General features: G+C 36.6%; 1 protein-coding gene across 3 annotated transcripts in view; it reads right to left on the bottom strand.

Moving 5' to 3' along the window:
* Positions 1-19766, bottom strand: part of LOC144374077 (uncharacterized) — a 71690-nt gene that overhangs the window by 25607 nt on the left and 26317 nt on the right. For all 3 annotated transcript variants that reach the window (XM_078037025.1, XM_078037024.1, XM_078037023.1), the window contains one exon: positions 18111-18276. In XM_078037025.1, the coding sequence (XP_077893151.1) occupies positions 18111-18276 (166 nt within the window). The remainder of the gene's footprint in view (positions 1-18110; positions 18277-19766) is intronic.

Genomic DNA, 19766 nt, shown 5'->3' with positions numbered 1-19766 from the left:
CTCAACATCCCTCTTTTTTTTTCACTCAGAGGTTAAGATTTCTGTTGCAATAGCTAGGGATTGCATTGTCATTTTTGATGAATCTCAAGTCTATAATCAAAAAGTGTAAGTCATCATTAGGTTCCTACACTTGTCATTCTTTTATTATTTTTCATTGTTATCTTAAATATACTTACTTCTTGACAAACATAAAGAAATAAAGAATTATATTTAAATGGATAATAAAAAAATTTGACTGCATAAAATCCCTTTTCGTTTTAGGTAGACCTACTGGTACAAACAAGTCACCTGGGTGGTCTATTTTTCTTTGGTAACAGGGATTGAACTCAAGGGCTCTAGACCACTGAGTCACATCTCCAGCCCTATTTTGTATTTTATTTAGAGATAAGGTCTCACTGAATTGTTTAGGGCCTTACTTTTGCTAAAGCTGGCTTTGAACTCATGATCCTCCTGCCTCAGCCTCCAGAGCCACTGGGATTACAGGCATGCAGCACTGCACCCGGCACCTGCTCTGTTCTCTTACTTAACTGCAACTGTGTTTTCCTTGGTAGATTACTTCTTGGCACCAGGGTTTCTTGATAGAACTCTATTGGTACTTTGGTTTGGACTATTCCTACTAGCTGAAGGTTATATACTATCTATGGGCCTGGCCAAAAAATGTTAGTAGTTTCCTCAGTGATGGTGAAACAACAACAAAATGCCCCCAGGCATTTCTAAACTTCTCTTGATAAGACTAGTATTACTCTCCCAGTTTGAGAGTCACTGCTTGAGAGTCACTTGCAGAGTTAGTTAAACTCTGATCATTTAACAAAGCACCTTTAGTTGTAAGTATCCTATATTTTGTAGTTTGCAAGTATTCTGTATTTTGTAATTTCTCTTATCAGCTAAAAAGAAAGGATTATAAAATCAACATTTAAGGCCTGGCTTCATGATGCACACTGTAATCCCAGTGGCTCTGGAGGCTGAGGCAGGAGGATATTGAGTTCAAAGTCACCCTCAGCAATTTAGCAAGGCCTTAAGTAATTTATGGATTTCCTATGTCAAAATAAAAAAAAATGTAAAAAAAGGGCTGGTGATGTGGATCAATGGTTAAGCACCTAGATTCAATCCCCTGTGCCCATCCTCCACAAATCAACATTTTAAAAACCAGAATCACTAAAACATCAAAGAAACTCAAAGGTCCTTGTAAACACAACTGACTTTGCTTCAAAGGTTTTTTGCTTTTTGTTTTCCACTTCAAGTTAACACTACCTTTAAAAAAAATCACATTTTTTAATTTATTTTTTCTGACCTCTAAGCGGGATCTTACATTTTTCTACTTCCCTTTCCAAGACTATTCCCTCTTTTGCACTGTGTAATCTTGAATTTAAATCTGAATTAGTTGCATTGATTTTCCCTTGTGTTAATAGTCAAATTATGATACAATTTGAATTATTGAAATGCATAGAGGGGTTTCTTTTCTTATTTTTAATGAAAATTCATATCTTTAAAATTAGCACCTAGGGGACTATAGGTGGAGACTTAATATGTAGAGTCATCAGCATGATAATTGTAATTAAATAAACACAAATCAGTTCATGATAGCTGATTTCATTTACTATTATAATCAGCTTTCTCCTCTATAACACAGCACAATTAGTCCTAAATTGACATTCACTAATTGTATATTAGAGTTTCAAGGAAAACAATGAAGAGTTAGTGACTATCATAATGATTGAGATGTGTTTTGATATCAGTAATTATTATTATTTTTAAGATGGGGGTCTTGCTATTTTGCGTAACCTGATCTCCAACTCCTGGACTCAAGCAATCCTCCTGGCTTGGCCTTCTGAGTAGTTAGGACTACAAGTCACCAAACCAGCCCAGTAATTATTGTTTAGTAGATCTCTTTTTGGACACTAAAATCACTACTAATATGATTGTATATGTTTGAAATTGGTTTTATGAGCAACATACAGATTTGATGCAATTCCCATCAAAATGCCCACGAATTGGTGTGAATATACTTTGTATACAAAGAGAAATATGAAAAATTGTGCTCTATATATGTAATATAAATTGTAATGCATTCTGTTGTTTATATATAAATTTAAAATAATAATAATAATAATAATAATAATAAATGTCATTTTTTCAGACCTAGAAAAAAACAGTCCTGAAATCCATTTGGAAGAATAAAATATTCAGAATAGCCAAAACAATTCTAAGTCAATAATCAAGCTGGAGGCATCATCACAATACCTGACTTCAAATTGTACTACAAAGCTATTGAAATAACCACTGCATGGCTCTGTCATAAAACCAGATACAAAGACCAATGGGAAAGAAGAGAAGACACAGAAAAAGATCCAACAAAGTTAACAGTCATCTGATTCTTGACAAAGATGCCAAAAATATATTGGGAGAAAAGACAGGCTTTAAACAAATGGTGCCAGGAAAATTGGTTATCTATATGTAGACAAATAAGACTAGACCCTGTACAAACTTGAAAGAGATCAAAAGCCCAGGAATTAGACCAGAAACTATGCAAATCCTTGGAAGAAAATATAGGTTTGAGACTCCAGCATATAGGTACAGGCAATGACTTTCTTATTAGAACTCCTAAAGCTCAGAAAATAATGACAAAAGTTAATAAACAGAACGGCATCAAATTAAAAAGCTTCTGCACAGCAAAGGAAACAATTAGTAACATGAAGAAAGAACCTACGGAATGGGAGAAAATATATTTGCTAACTATTCTTTTTTTAAAAAAAAGAGAGAGACAATTTTTTAATATTTATTTTTTAGTTTTCGGCGGACACAACATCTTTGTATGTGGTGCTGAGGGTTGAACCTGCACTGCATGCATGCCAGGCGAGCGTGCTACCGCTTGAGCCACATCCCCAGCCCTGCTAACTACTCTTTGACACAGGATTAATATCCAGACTATAAAAGAAACTTTAAAAAACTTAATACCAAAACCTCAAATAACCTTGCTTAATTGGGCAAATGACTTAAACAGATTCTTCTCAAAATAAGAAATAAAAATGGACAACAAATCTATGAAAATGTTCAACATCATTAGCAATTAGGGAAATGCAAATCAAAACTACAGTGAGCTTTCATCTCACTCTAGTCAGAATAGCAGCCACCAAGAATATGAACGATATGGGGCTGGGGTTGTGGCTCAACAGCAGATTGCTGGGGCTGGGGATGTGGCTCAGGTGGTAGCGCACCTGTCTGGCATGCGCGCAGCCCAGGTTCGATCCTCAGCACCACATACAAACAAAGATGTTGTGTCTGCCGAAAACTAAGAAATAAAAAAAATGTTAAAATTCTCTCTCTCTCTCCACCCCCCCGGCCTTAAAAAAAAAAAAAAAAAAAAAACAGCAGATTGCTTGTCTAGCACGTGCGAGGCCCTGGGTTCGATCCTCAGCACCACATTAAAAATAAATAAATAAAAATAAAGGTATTGTGTCCAACTACTTAAAAAAAAAGAATATGAACAATAATAAATGCTAGAGAGAATGTGGAGAAGAAGGGACACTTTTTTCTCTGTTGATAGGATTGTAAATGAATATAACCACTATTGAAATCAGTATGGAGGTTCCTCAAAAGACTAGGCAGGAAACCACCATATAACCCAGCTATACAACTACTCAATGTTTATCCTAAAGAATTAAAGTCATAATACTAGAGTAGTACATGCATACCCATGTTTATAGCAGCACAATTCACAGCTGCCAAACTATGGAACCAAACTAGGTGCTTATCAAGGATGAATAAATAAAGAAAATGTGGCATATACACACAATGAAGCTTTATTCAGCCATAAAGATGAATTATGTCATTTGCTGGAAAACGGATGAAACTTGAGAACATTCTGTTACACAAAATAAGCTAAACTCATAAGATCAAGGGAGCATATGTTTTTTCTCGGATGTGGAAGCAAGAGAGGAAAAAGGAAAAGAAAGTGAAAATCAAAAGGAGATCAGTAGAGTTTAGGAAAGGGACCAGGAGATGGAGGAGTGAAGGGAAAATACTGGGGAATGATATAGGCCAAACTGGAGTGTTATATTGTGCATGTGGAAATATGTAACGACAAATACTGCCATGATTTACAACTATAATGTATCAACAAAAAAATGGAAAAAAATAAAAGAAAGCAAACAAAAGAACAGAATTGCTTTCATGTATGCATGTATGTATGTATGTATACAGCCTAGCCAAACATCTATTGTGAGCATAAACATTAATACTCTGGAAAAGTGATGAGCCTGACACTGTTTTTTTTTAATTGTTCTCTTTATTCCTTTTTTCCCTCCCTCCCTCCCTCCCTCCCTCCCTCCCTCCCTCCCTCCCTCCCTCCCTTCCTTCCTTCCTTCTTTCATTCTTTCCCCTCTCTCTCTCTCTCTCCCTCCCTCTCTCTCCTGTCTCTTCTCTCCCCTACCCCCCCCTCTCTTATTTCCCAGGCTGGCCTAAACTCCTAGGCTCAAGTAATCTTCCTGCCTCAGCTTTCTGAGTAGTTGTGACTGTTGGAGCACACCACGATGTCCAACAATAACACTTGCTTTTGTAAACAAAGTTTTATTAGAACACAGAAACTTATATTATTTACCCACAGTCTAGGCTGTTTTGTGCTACACTGGCACTTGAGTGGCAATGAAGACTTGCCCACAAAGTCTAATATATTTATTATCAGTCTCTTTTCAGGAAAAGTTTGTTGATCCCTGATTAGATTATAGATTAAAGTCAGCAGAATAAATATATAAACATTTCTTTTCTTACGACTAAAATTGGCTGTATGAAATGAGATAAATGATCTATTAATTGCCAAGATAAAAGTCTCTTCCCTATAGAAAGTGTGTATTCAGGACTAGAAATCTTGGCACTGTGTCATGTCAAATGTAGGAAAAAACCTGGCAGTTCATTTTGATGAGAGTTAAGAAATTTCTTTTCCAGGGCATTTTGAGGTTTATCTAAACTTTATAGATAATACAGGGAAGAACATTTTAATCTGCAAATAGATTATGTTCATTATTAGTTTGTAATCATTTCACAACTATCATATAATATTAAAGCATCATAAGAGACTGCCTATCATAATAGAAACTTTTATGCCTCTAGCCATTAACATGTATTTTTCTAGTTATTGTAGACTCATACTTTTAAGTTAGTGCTATTGGTAAAATGTATGATTATTTAAGTCTGATTGCCTTACTAATTTTGACCAGTTTATTTTTCAGATATCCATTTGGGGGTTTACTCTTTCAATTAATTTTTCGTTCCATGGACAATGAAATTGTTGTTGAGTATATAAGATGTTGCAGTTTCTATGTAAGTTGACCTAAGTGTCTCTACCACTATTGATGGGCAAAGATAAAAGTAAGTTAGTATTTTTACTTGAAACTGTAATAGATCTAATGTACTTGATTTGTTTTCCTGACACAAAAGAGTATAAAACTAGAAAAACTAAACATTTTCAGGTATTAATTTCAGACATGACTGTAGGCCTGGTGCACAACACACAATTAGGGAGATGAAGCTCAAGTAAGATGGTGGTCATACTGAGTTAAGGAGAAAATTATCAAAGTGCAAGATTATCATAGTGGTTGGAATTTTGTGGACAAGAATGTCTGAGCTATTTATGGTGGGTGCAATGTAATTATGTGTATGTTAGAGAGAGAATACTAAAAGCCTGGAGGAAATTCATTTTTGATATGAATGTACCAGATGAGACTCTGTAAGGCTTAGCAGAGTTTGACTGCTATAAAGGAGACTGAAGATGATGCAAAATGGCAATGTTGGAAGAAATGGTTTCCAGCAGAGTCAGGTTGCAGCAGCTTCACTAATATATCAGGTACTTAATAAAGAGTTCAGGAATAAGCCTTAGCAAAAAGAACCACACACAAAAGAGCAATGGGAAAATGGTAGACCTAAATTTAAAATCAAAATTGATTCATGCTGAAAATGTATGTGGCAGCCAGAAAGGAAAAAGGAAAAGAAAGGTGTGTGTGTGTGTGAAAGGAATCTGACGACAATCAAAGGGAGGTCAGTAGAATAGAGGAAAGGGATCAGGGGAGAGAGGAAAGCAGGTAAAAGAGAAATACTGGCTAAGTTTGATATTGGCTAAGTTTTATCACTGTATTGTACATATGTATGAAAACATAACAACAAATCCCACCATTATGTACAAGTATAATGCACCATGAAATATGGAAATAAAGAAAAATACCAAACCTAGTGAGGCGAGGTGGAATATGCTTATAATCCCAGTGACTCAGGTGGATGAAGCAATAGGATCACGAGCTCAAAGCCAGCCTTAGTAAATCGAGGTGCTAAAGCAGCTCAGCAAGACCCTGTCTCTCAATAAAATACAAAACAGGTCTGGGGATGTGGCTCAGTAATTGAGTACCCTGAGTTCAATCTCTGGTACCAAATAATAATAATAATAATAATAATAATAATAATAATAATAATAATAATAATAATAATAATACCAAATCTAATATGATCAAAACAATTCACCAGTAATTAGCCTGCATGACACATAAAACAGAATATCCTTTATAGGAAGACAATATAATCCACACTTCCTATGATGTATCATCTATAAATGACCAGAATATAATTTAAAAAAATTTTAAATTTTGGTACCAGGGATTGAACCCAGGGGTGCTTAACCATTGAGCCACAACCTCAGCCCTTTGTTTGCATTTTATTTAGATACAGGGTCTCATTGAGTTGCTAAGTGCATCCCTTAATTGCTGAGGCTTGCGTTGAACTCTTTTTTTTTTAACAATTTCAATTTTTAATAATGGAAACATTTTGCTATTCCAGAAAAAAATTTCAGGGGAGAAAAATCTTCCCTATAAAAATAAACTCATCAAAATTATAAATATTATAACTTTTTTACTTCTGCAATTTAAAATGCTCCCCTGCAATACCACCCCTGCATATAACACCTTTCCTGTACCATCACATTTTGAAGAGAAAACAGTATTACAGCAAAGCTCAGTTTTAATTTAATGTAACATTTGTAAAATGACTTTTTAAAATCTTTGGCCTTCAGAGCCTTTATTCTTATTTTACAACATTAAAAATGCTGCTGTAGTAACCAGTGTTTGGGAGAGAACATCACTCTTCTAGAACCATGAACAGACAGAATTTTAATACAGTAACTTCCAAATTGTAACTTGTAGTACACATGACAGGGAGGTTTGGATAAACACAGAGGAGAATATGCCTATTTCAGACAATCTACTTCAAGTAAAAAAAAAAAAAAAAAGAATTCACAGTTACCCAACAGCTACTACTTCAGGTTCTAACAGTGTCATGAATCTGAGAAACAAATGCTTCACAAACTATAAGTTTACTGGGATGAGTAATTAAAAGACCAGGTGGTTGATAACAGTATATTCAAACCCAATCCACAGTCTGAATAGGAAAACCAGTATTAAAATCATGAAGGCATTCCCTGAACAACAAAGGCCAAGTGTTGGGTGACAATGTCACTAAAACCTCATTGACGCACTAAAAAGAAGTTATATGCAAAATTAAACAATGTGTGCCATGCATAATTTATTAGCTTTGAACTCTTGATCCTCCTGCCTTAGCCTCCTGAGTCGATGGGATTATAGGCATATAGAATATCACTAAATTTTGCCAGAATGCAAAGAAGATAGAAAAATGAGAACCACAAGAGAAAATGTCACATATAAAAAAAGTTCCGTGAGCTGACCCAGATGTTAGGATTAGCAGAAAAAAAAATTTAAAAAGTTTTTATAACTAATTTCAAGGAATTAAAGAAAAGCTTAATCATAATGAATAAGTAGATATGGGTGTCAACATATAAATGAAAAATATCTTTTAAAAGAAATAAAAAGTATAGTATTTGAAATGAAAAATTCATGAAACAAATCTATCATCAGATTATATAGTGCAAAAACATCAAAAAGTTAACTTGGAGATAGACCAATAAAAATTATCTGGTCTAAAAATCAGAAAAAAAAATAGAGACTTGGTTACTATCATTACAAAGTGACCTAATATACATATAATTAGATTTCTAGAAGAATAGAGGCATAAATTGTACAGAAAAAATATTTAAGACAATGATGGCTAAAATTATCTCAAATTAACAAAAAAGATGTTAACAGATTTAGGAAACTCAGTGAATACTAAAGTTAGTTACAAAGCAAATCACATCTAGATGCATCAGAGTCAACTGTAAATAATCAATTAGGAGGAAAAAGGTCTTGAAGGCAATTAGAAAAAAGTGGTGTGTTACGCATAGGTAAAAATGACTAAAACAATAGCTGACTTCTTATCAGAAATGAGAGATTAAAGTTAACGGAAAGGTTTAAGGTGCTAGAAGACAAAAACTGCTAATCTAGGATAAGTACTCTTCAAAACTGAAAGCAGAATAGACATTTTCAAATAAATAAAAAGTAAGAAAATTCAATACCAATAGATCTCTTCTATTAACAATGCTTAAAGAACCTCTTCAGGATAAAAGGAGATGATCCATCAGGTAGAAACAGATGCACTGTGTGTTTTAGTTCACTGTGTAATAAACTTAATGGTTTAAAATAAAAATTCTTTGTTATTTCTCCTTATTCTATGATTTGGCTTTACATAACCTGATGGGTCCTTTGCTCTAGGTATTTATTAGTGCTTATGTGGTTTCCTTTAGCAGGGATTGTTTAACCAAAGGTAGAACTGACAAAATAGCTTTGTTTACATGTCTGCTAGCTCAACTGGTTGGGTCAGGCTTATCTCCTCAAATGCTTTTAGTCATTCAGTCATTCTAAAATTTTTTATTTGTTGATTAGATTTCTAGAGGATAAAAGTAGAAGGTATATACCTTCCCAAGGTGTTAGGTCTAGGATTGGCATGGCATCACTTTCACCAAAAATATATTTTGTTCATTAAAACAAGACAAAAGACCAGCCCAGACTCAGCAGGTGGGAAAATAGATATTACTTCATAATGAGAGAAGCAACATGATACAGGAATGTGGAGAATTTGGGGTAGATATTTTTAAAGACAATGCACCATAAACAGAAATGAAAAGTACTAGAAATACTAAAATGTAGGTAAATATAAAAGGCAATATGTACACATATTTATTCTTTTAATTTCTTGGAAACATGACTATGGTAAAAAACATAGGGTATACAGCTGTAATATGTATGACGACAAAGCACAAAGGACTTGGGGAGATGTGAGAAAGTATCACAATTTAAATTATTAAAACTGTGATAAATTAAAGAATGCATTTCATAATTCCTGGAAACATTGCTAAAACAATAATGTAAAGCAATAAAGCTAAACGCTAATGGATAAATTAAGTAAAATTTAATTTTTATTTAATGTAATTTTATTTAATTACATTAAATAAAAATATGAATAGAACGAAAACAAGAAATAGATAAAAATACATCATGAATACTAAGCCAAGAAGAATGCAGAGGCTATACTAACATCAGATGAATTTAATTCAAGATAAAGAGTTTTATAAGAGATAAGAAAGACATTTCATAATACCATAATGTGTTTTTAAGAACACAGAAACATGACACCATACAACCAAACATTTATATGCCCCAAATATATGAAAGCTGACAAAACTGAAGAGACAAATCTATACTTTGAATTTTTAACACCCTTTTAACAACTGATAGTAACACTATAAAAAAAATCACTAATGATACACAAGAGTCTGAACAAAACTATCAACCACCTTAATCTTATTGACATTGACTGACAATGCCCAACAACTCCAGAATATATATTCTTTTCTAGTCCTCATGGAAACTTGCAAGATAGGTTATATTCTTGGCAAAAAATTTTAAATATTGAATTTCAGTTTGTTTGCTGATCACAGTAGAAATAAATGGGGTATTCTTTAATAAAACTGGTCATTAAATAAAAGCCCTACAAATCATCAATAAACAGTGTTTTAGTTATCTATTGTTATATTTTTAAAAATTCCAAAATTTAGTGGCTTTAAAAAATAACCATTTGCCGGGAGTGGTGGTGCACACCTGTAATTCCAGTGGCTCAGGAGGCTGAGGTAGGAGGATCGAGAGTTCAAAGCCAGCCTCAGAAATGGCGAGGCACTGAGCAACTCAGTGACACCCTGTCTCTAAATAAAATACAAAATAGGGCTAGGGATGTGGCTCAGTGGTCGAGAGCCTCTGAGTTCAATCCCCACTACCAAACAAACAACCATTTTATTTCTCATAATTTTGTAAGTCGAGACTTTAACCAAGGTTCTGCTCCAGTGTCACCTAGGCTCACCCATACAGCACACGCCTGATTTAGACTACAAGGTCTGAGATGGCTTTGTATGTCCGGAACTAAGGTGCTGACTGTTGGCTTTATATAGTCTCCCTTTCCATGTGGTCTTTCATATGTCAGGGGCTTTCTTCAAATGGACTCTCCCTCCAGTAAGATAGCCTGAGCTTCTTTACAGTGTGGCACAGGGTACCACAGAGAAGAAAAAATGAGTTTGTGCCTTTAAAGGATACAGTCAGTCCTTCCTCAAGTCTCAATCTTGGGTAGGATCTTGGTCCATGCATTTTGGGGGAATTTATAGTTGGATGACATTTTAATCTACATTACTATGTGAAATGTCTTTGTTTTTATGATTTCATTTTTGCTACATTGTTCCTTTTCCATACAATTAACTACAATATAGGATAATCTATTAACGATAATATCTCTTCAATTGGTTGTGTGAAGCTTGCTCTATAATAATTTATATAGAAAGAACTTATGGGAATAATATTCTCTAAATGACAATTTCCTGATTTAAAAACATATAATTTGTAGCCAGTACAATAGTGCATGCCTATAATCCTAGCTACTCAGGAGGTTGACAAGTAGGAGAATGGTAAGTTTGAGGAGAGCCTGGGCAACTTGGTGAGACTCTGTCTCAAGAAAAATAAAAACAAAACAAACATTAATGACTGCAGATGTAGCTCAGTGGTAGAGCACTCCTCAGTTCAATCCTCAGTGCTGGGGGTTAAAAAAGGTCATTCATCACCATACTAAGACACTCCTTAGAGAAAAGTAATTGCAAGAACATTGTTCTCCTTCCTTGGGATATGTTTTTTTTTTTTCCTAGATTGGAATCTAGAAAGCCTTTTGTGTGCTTTATGCTCTCATTATGGTTATGTGGCTTTTTAAATCTTATTCATGCCATTGGATGTAATATCAGATTTTGGGGGTTTTTTTTGGTGGTGCTGGGGATTGAACTTAGAGCCTTGTGCGTGTGAGGCAAGTACTCTTCCAACTAAGCTATATCCCCAGCCCCAGTGGATTTTTTTTTTTTTTGGAAGGGAATCTCTTCTCAACACATTTTGTGCCAGATTGTACTTGAGAAAGGGAAGTGATATGTACAGCATGGAACGATATTAGTTTCTGATTTTCCCACTTTTTAAAATCTTTTTTAAAAAATTATTTATTTTTAATTCTAATTTGTTATATATGACAGCAGAATGCATTATAATTCATATTACACATATGGTACACAATTTTTCATATCTCTGGTTGTATACATAGTCACATCAGTTGTGTCTTTTTTTAAGAGAGAGAGAGAGAGAGAGAGAGAGAGAGAGAGAGGGAGGGAGGGAGGGAGGGAGGGAGGGAGGGAGGGGAGAGAGAGATTTTTAAATATTTATTTTTTAGTTCTCGGCGGACAAAACATCTTTTTTTGTATGTGTTGCTGAGCATCGAACCCGGGCTGTATGCATGCCAGGCAAGCGCGCTACTGCTTGAGCCACATCCCCAGCCCCTAGTTGTGTCTTTATATGTGTACTTAGGGTAATGATGGTAATCTCATTCCACTGTTTTTTCTATCTACTATTTAGATGTATTTGAGAACTTTAAGAAAAATCAGAAATACTCTTTCCTATTTTCATGAAAGCATAAATTTTTAGCCATATAAAATCTGTCCTGATGGGTTTTGGTTATATTTTTATACCTCATGAAAAGAGAAGAAATGTTCGCCAGGACAAGCCTCTAAACTGGAAGCTAATAGCCATGTTATCTTGCGTGCTCTCTTGTTCCACATCATCACTTAGGTTTGAGTGAGGCTAAAAACTAATGACACAAAGAACAGAAGGAAATTTTCTTGTGATTACTGTATATTGTTTAAAGACAGCAAAGAATCAACTATTTGTAGCATTTTGAAAAATCCACATATAAATTTTTACTAGACTTTAAAATTTCTTCTTTGATACTCTGGTTCTACTCAAATGGTCCACTCTCAGAGGGGAAATTCAGAGAACCCTGGGAGAGTCATTATTTGTGAAGTCATAGTTATGAACAAAATCCTTTCTTGCAAAGACTTTCAAGCTGCCTCCCTTTAGCTTTCACTCATTAGTGCTGGTTGATACCTGATGCTATTAAAAAAAATCTGATCCTTATCTCACACATCCCTCTCACAAATATTGTAGAAGTACATTGTGATCCCACGAATCTTTGTCCATGGCCATCTTTCCCAGAATTCCCCAACTGTCTCTCATTTCACAGGGTTTAATCAACCTCCTTCCATCCTATTTCATATAAAGTAATCAACATTCCTTATAAAAGCTGACAGCACTTGGGTCCACAGAACAATCCTTGTTGAGAAGAAAAAAAAGAAATTCATGACCAAATAGTAGAGAAGGCAGCCGAGTCACTTAAAAGCTAAAATTGTAATAAAAGAGAAAAGAATGATCAAGGAACCAATTAAAAGACTATTCATGTATTTTTCTCCTAAGAACCATCAGCCATGCTTCTGTTTGCACAGGTCGTTGGAAAGCAAAGCAAAATCCAAAGGACCACCAGGAAAAGTAACATCTTACTCCCCTAGTCCAGCTGCTGACCCCTCTCCACAATCTCTATTTGCAATGGAAATCTTACACCTTCTGGATGAGACAGAATGATGTAAACCGCTGGCCAAACAAATGGGAAGGCAGCAGCCTATTGTTAGTTCCTGGTTCACTTCCATTAACCAGTACCGGCTCAAGGGGCGGGCAACTCCATTTCCACCTTCAAAGGAGGAGTTGGGCAGGGCTAGGTTTTGCGCATGCTCCCAAGGCAAGTTTCTGGGCATGCTCACCTTACCATATAACTGTGCTTTTTAAAAAACTTGGCATTAAAGATAAAGCAACCTTACTTTATACTTAATTGTGAATGGGCTGCTCTAACTACTCCTCTTTCATATTCATTTGGTATTTTTAACCATGCTTTATGTCTTCACTCTGTTTCAAAGAGGCAGCTGGAGCCCACAGGTCTAGACCCTCATCTGGGTCCTGCCAGAGGAACCATCTACCACAAAGAGAATCAAGACAGTCATCGAAGACAACATTCCAAATTTTTATCCAAGTAGAGAATCCAACAGTTAAACTGTCTGCAAAAATGTAATTTTTTTTGTAGGTAGACTGAAAACACTGCAATTTTATTTTGTTCTGAAAACACTGCAATTTTATTTTGTTCTAGTAAATAAAGTCAATCTAGATGAGTACAGAAAAGGGTGGAAACTTGGTACTAAGGTAATCAAATACAACTTAAAAATATGACCACACACATCTATTTTTTCTCTCCCCCGAAACAGCTAAAGGACAATACACAGATTTCTAAAAAGATATATGAGGCAATGGTAGATGAAACAGTGCACGAATTATTTGGAAGATAAAAAGTGGATAAGAAGAGGACAACAAATTCAAAAGAGCTGTGGAACCAAAACACTGGTATCTAGCTGGGGCTGACTGCAGGAACTGAAACCCTTTTAGTTCTCCAAAAACTCAGATGCACAAGCACAGGCACCACAGTATGGAGGAACTGAGAGGATCCGCACACCAAACACCAAGAGTACCACGTGCCCTCAGCTCCCTGTCTTTCCAATTTAAACCACCAATTTCACTGTAATGGTATAGGACTCGTCTTAGGATACAATGAGTTTTCCAGTGAAATCTTCAAATATGACTCCCCCAGTGCAAAAGCTGGCTTGCCAACCAGTGCTGCTGGCATGAGGCCCAAAGGCCACCCACCTGTTCACAACAGAGATGCCTGTCAGCTTTGGGGAATTTCACCAGCACGATGATCAGAGGACACCAGATGTTTCAGATAAACTGCTAACAAGAACGAGAGACTCCAAAACAAAACTTTTAAAAAGATGAGGAAGAAGGAAAAGAAAATAGAGGAAAAAGAGATAATACAGTGGGCAGGGTAACACTTTCTGAAAAGATATAATAAATATCCTCCCTGAGATATATTTTAAAAAGCTATAATAAATGTCCTCGGGGAGGATATTATATCCTTGAAATGGGAATAGGATACAATTAAAACAACAAGCTGAGAACAAGAAAGAGTTCTTGAAGAATATAAATGTGATACTATCATAACAAATTTTAAAGATAAAACACAAGAAAAGTCCAAGAACTGTGTTCTGTAAAATAATGCCAATTGCCTAGATTTTGAATTCTCCATATATTCCATAAAAACCACACCAGTCAACAAGGATAATCAAACCACACCTAATCTAAGCCTACCACAAAATTAGGAGTCGGGAACTACTATAAACTTCCACTTGAAGGTAAACAGAGAATGAACATCCCAAACCAGCTGAGCTCTGAAGCCCTCACTGGTCTGGGGAGGCAGACAGAGACTGCACAGGAGCAGGACAGTGGGGCTCCAGCAGTGCCAGACAGATGAAGTTCATCCTCCAGAATGAGGTCACCCCAGGATGACTGAGATTGGTAGTTCAGAGCAGTGGCTGCTTAGGAATTCAAAGGAAGGGCTGGAAGGAGATGCAGTCAGACATCTAGGGACGCTCTGCTCTCGGGTGAGAAAGGGGTAATGCAGACAGCCTTCGACAGTCTATGGCAGGGAGAAAGAGAGAAGCAATGGGAGGAAATTCAGTAGGACAAAACCAAAAGCCTCACCCAGCCCTTTCCCTACCAGTAAAGGAAGCACCCTACTGAAGCCACTGTGCTTCTCTGTATTGATGAGAGAAAGAATTCTTTTTCGTGGTGGGGTGGGGAGGGAGGTACTGGAAATTGAACTCAGGGGCATGAACCACTGAGCCACATTCCCAGCCCTATTTTGTATTTAATAGAGACAGGTTCTCACTGAGTGCCTTGCTTTTGCTGAGGCTGGCTTTGAACTCATGATCCTCAGCTTCTGGAGTCACCGGGATTACAGGTGTGCACCACTGTGCCAGGCTAGAAGGAACTCTTGAATTAAGAAGCTCAGTAAGGGTGAAAGATATATATAATGAAAATTACAGAACCTTAAAGAAAGAAATCAAAAAAAGACCTTAGAAGATAGAAAGATCTACCTTGCTCTTGGATAGGCAGAATTAATATTATCAAAATGACCATACTTCCAAAAGCGCTATACAGATTTAATGCAATTCCAATCAAAATCCCAATGACATTCCTCATAGAAATAGTAAAACAATCATGAAATTCATCTGGAAAAATAAGAGACCCAGAATAGCTAAAGCAATCCTTAGCAAGAAGAGTGAAGCAGGGGGCATCACTATATCAAACCTTAAACTATACTACAGAGCAACAGTAACAAAAACAGCATGGTATTGGCACCAAAACAGACTTGTAGACCAATGGTACAGAACAGAGGATACAGAGACTAACCCACAAAACTACAATTATCTTATATTAGACAAAGGTACCAAAAACATGCACTAGAGAAAAGATAGCATCTTCAACAAATGGTGCTGGGAGAACTGGAAATCCATATGCAACAAAATGAAATTAAACCCCTATCTCTCACCATGCACAAAACTCAACTCAAAATGGATCAAGGACCTGGGAATAAAACCAGAGACTCTGCGTTTAATAGAAGAAAAAGTAGACCCTAATCTCCATCATGTGGGATTAGGCTCCAACTTCCTTAATAAGACTCTTTTGGTGCCAGAATTAAAATCAAGAATCAATAAATGGGATGGACTCAAACTAAAAAGTTTCTTTCTTCTCAGCAAAAGAAACAAATCTGTGAGGTGAATAGAAAGCCTACATCTTGGGAGCAAATCTTTACCCTTCACACATCAGATATAGCACTAATCTCTAGGGTATATAAAGAACCTCAAAAGCTAAACACCAAAAAAACCCAAATAACCCAATCAATAAATGGGCCAAGGACCTGAACAGACACTTCTCAGAAGATAATATACAATCAGTCAACAAATACATGAAAAAAATGTTCATCATTACTAGCTATTAGAGAAATGCAAATCAAAACCACTCTAAGATTTCATCTCACTCGTCAGAATGGCAGCTATTATGGATACAAACCACAATAAGTGTTGGCTAGGATGTGGGAGAAAAAGGCACACTCATACACTGCTGATAGGACTGCAAATTGGTTCAGCCAATACGAAAAGCAGTATGGAGATTACTTGGAAAATTGAGAATGGAACCACCATCTGACCCAGCTATCCATCTCCTCAATCTATATCCAAAGGACTTAAAAACAGTATACTACAGGACACAGATGCATCAATGTTTACAGCAGCACAATTCACAATAGCTAAACTGTGGGACCAACCTAGATGCCCTTCAATAGATGAATGGATTAAAAACTGTGGGGTGTGTGTGTGTGTGTATGTGTGTATACACACACATACACACACACACACACACACATACAATGGAATATTACTCAGCAATAGAAGAAAATAAAATCATGGCATTTGCAGGTAAATGGATGGAGTTAGAAAAGATAATACCAAGTTAGCCAATCCCAAAAAACCAAATGCTGAATGTTTTCTTTGATATAAGGAGGCTGATTCATAGTGGGATAGAGAGTGGGAGATGAGAGGAACAACAAGCTCTAGATAGGGCAGAGGGGTTGGAGGGGAAGGGAGGAGGCATGAGGTTATTAATGATGGTGGAATGTGATAATTATTATCCAAAGTACAGGTATGAATACAAGAACTGGGTGTGAATATACTGTGTATACAATCAGAGATATGAAAAATTGTGCTCTATATGTATAAGAATTATAATGCTTTCTGCTGTCATATATGAATAAAAATTTTTAAAAAAGGTCAGTAAAACCCTCTCACACCAGCCCATATTGACTCCCTCTTACTGATACAGGAGAACAGTCATTTTAAAAATAATCATGAGAAAAAAAAACCCTTTCAAGTTTGAAATTCAAATATTTCAGAACAGAAAATGGACAAAAAGATAAATATTGGGGCTAGGGTTGTAGTTCAGTGGCAGAGTGCTTACTCAGCATGTGTGAGGCACTGGGCTCGATCCTTAGCCACCACATTAAAAAAATAAAATAAGGGCATGCTGTCTATCTACAACTAAATATATATATATATATATATATATATATATATAGAGAGAGAGAGAGAGAGAGAGAGAGAGAGAGAAAGAGAGAGGAGAGAGAGAGAGAGAGAGAGAGAGAGAGAGAGAGAGAGAGAGAGAGAGAAGGGAGAGACACCAAATTTGAGAAAATAAAAAGGAAGACAAAATGATCTCCTACACCTCATGGGTCTTTTTTTTTTAATATGTATATTTTTAGTTGAAGTTGGACACAATGCCTTTATTTTTACTTTTGTTTTTATGTGGTGCTGAGGATTGAACCCAGGCCCTTGCATGTGCGAGGTGAGTGCTCTACCGCTGAGCCACCACCCCAGCCCCCCACCTCATGGGTCTTAAACGACCTAAAGCACATGACATAGTAGTACTGTTGATGAACACAATAAATGTCCATAAATATCAGTTGCAATTTAAAAAACATTCTACTATTGAGAAGAGGAATCACTGTGCAAAGCACCATCATAAAGATAGGAGGTTTACCAAATAAACTCCAGAGAAGATGTCTGCGTCAAGGGAGAAAAGGTTCAAATTTAATCCTTGAGACTGACAGGACCATAAACATTAATATCATCACTTGGATTCAAAGTCCAGCTTCAAGGGAACAAGGATTATTCTGGCAGTTCTTGGACCAGGAAGCCTTAAGAATGTCATCAGATGACTACAGGGCTGGGTAGGAAAGAAAGGTCCCAGAGCAAGACACAGGACTTCCTGTGGGGACGCATCTCACTCACACCCTACCTTGAGGTGATGGAGTCACTGGCTCACCTAACCCCAACTCACTTCCTTCCTCCTGCTCTCTGATCCCTCCTCCAGCTGCAGGCAGGGCATCAGAGGCCCACTGGCTATTCTCTGTCTCTCCCAGGATGGACTCCAGGTCTCCCTCCTCCAGGGTGCTCCCCTCAGAGGACAGCAGTTTATCCAAGCCAAATTTCAGTATGTCACTCAACTTGAATGAAGAAAACGAGAGATCCAGTTAGTTCTCATGAAAACACAGATGAGGATGTGTGACTTGCTAAGTGTCTAAATGATACCTGGTAATTCTTTCCCTGTGGACTTTCTTCTCTTCCATCACAAATGACACCTGCCAGGCTGTTTTGAAGTTGGATGAGGAATAAGCAGAGAGGTGATAAATGATGATCAGAGATGTTGACTTTGACAATTATTTACAATACCAAAAAAAAATTTGGGCCTCCAATTTTTTTGAGGAGTGGGGGCAGATAAAATGATTCCAGCATCTTCTATAGCACTTCTCACCAGCATTTTTTACAGCACTTCCAGCAGTCCTGAGAGAACTCAGAGAACCTGTTGGCTACCTTCTTACCTCTCCCACTGCCAAACTCTTATAAAGAGAAGGTGCCACTGAATACCTCATCTCACCATGAGCTGCCACCTGTCCTTGCCAAGCCGCTTTGATACTACAGTGGTTTATGGGACCCACTTTGGCAAAACCATAACCACCCTGATCACCAGACCCAAAAGCCCTTTCTCAATTTCAATCTCCCTGGATAGTCCTGCAGCACTCCCCATCCTGCCCTCTTGCTCCCCCTAGGGGATATACTCAGCCTACTTCCTACGGCTACAAGAACCAGAATATTAGATAGTGTTACCTGGCTTTCATTTGCTACTTGCAACTCTCCACCTCCCTAAGTACTATCTCTTAGGAATTCTGAACCAATTGGGATCCACATCATGGGACTTCATTTTCATTTTGCCCTTTTAGATTTGGTTAGTTATCTCTAGATTGCCTATTCTGTAACTTGGAAACTTTAGCTTGAAAATATCCGAGATGAAAACTATGACAAAAACTAAGCAAAACCATACCTGTTATATTTATATTTAACTTTGGTGTACATATATATATATATATATATATATAACCAAGCCAAATGGCTTTGGCATTTAGTACCCAAAACAGAAGAAAGCCAAGTATTTATGATGAGGCTCAGTCCATACTGGGACCCTTCCCTCTTCCACTCCTTGGACTATGTCTCCTGGCTTCCCTCGCTACTGCTCACTCACAACATGTCTTTAAGGAACTACCCATTTTTTAAATGAAAACCACTTTATTATAGTAACTAAGAGCATGTAGTTGGAAGTTAAAGAGTGCTCGGATTAGAGTCATGAATATGATGTTTGGAAAATTTCTTAAGATGGAGGTAAAGACAACGTCTATCTCATTTTTTTGTTATTCTTCTTCTGAAACAACTGGAAAAAGTGCATGTCACACAATGCTTAGCACACAGTACGCATTCAATAAGTGTTCACCGCATCTGTATCTGTTCTCTGTTTCTGTTGTGTTCTCCTTCTAAGACAAGGAACCTGCTTTCCTTTATCAGGACTTCACTGCTCTATACTGCTTAGATTTATCAAACCAGAACCACGTCTTTTACTATTAGATTCTTTTAATAACTTAAAAAAATGTCCTGCTGTATTTTG

Source organism: Ictidomys tridecemlineatus, unplaced genomic scaffold (assembly GCF_052094955.1).
Source record: "Ictidomys tridecemlineatus isolate mIctTri1 unplaced genomic scaffold, mIctTri1.hap1 Scaffold_57, whole genome shotgun sequence".
Lineage (NCBI taxonomy): Eukaryota > Metazoa > Chordata > Mammalia > Rodentia > Sciuridae > Ictidomys > Ictidomys tridecemlineatus.
The sequence above is the reverse complement of the archived record's forward strand: the minus strand, read 5'-3'. Positions and strand labels throughout refer to the sequence as shown.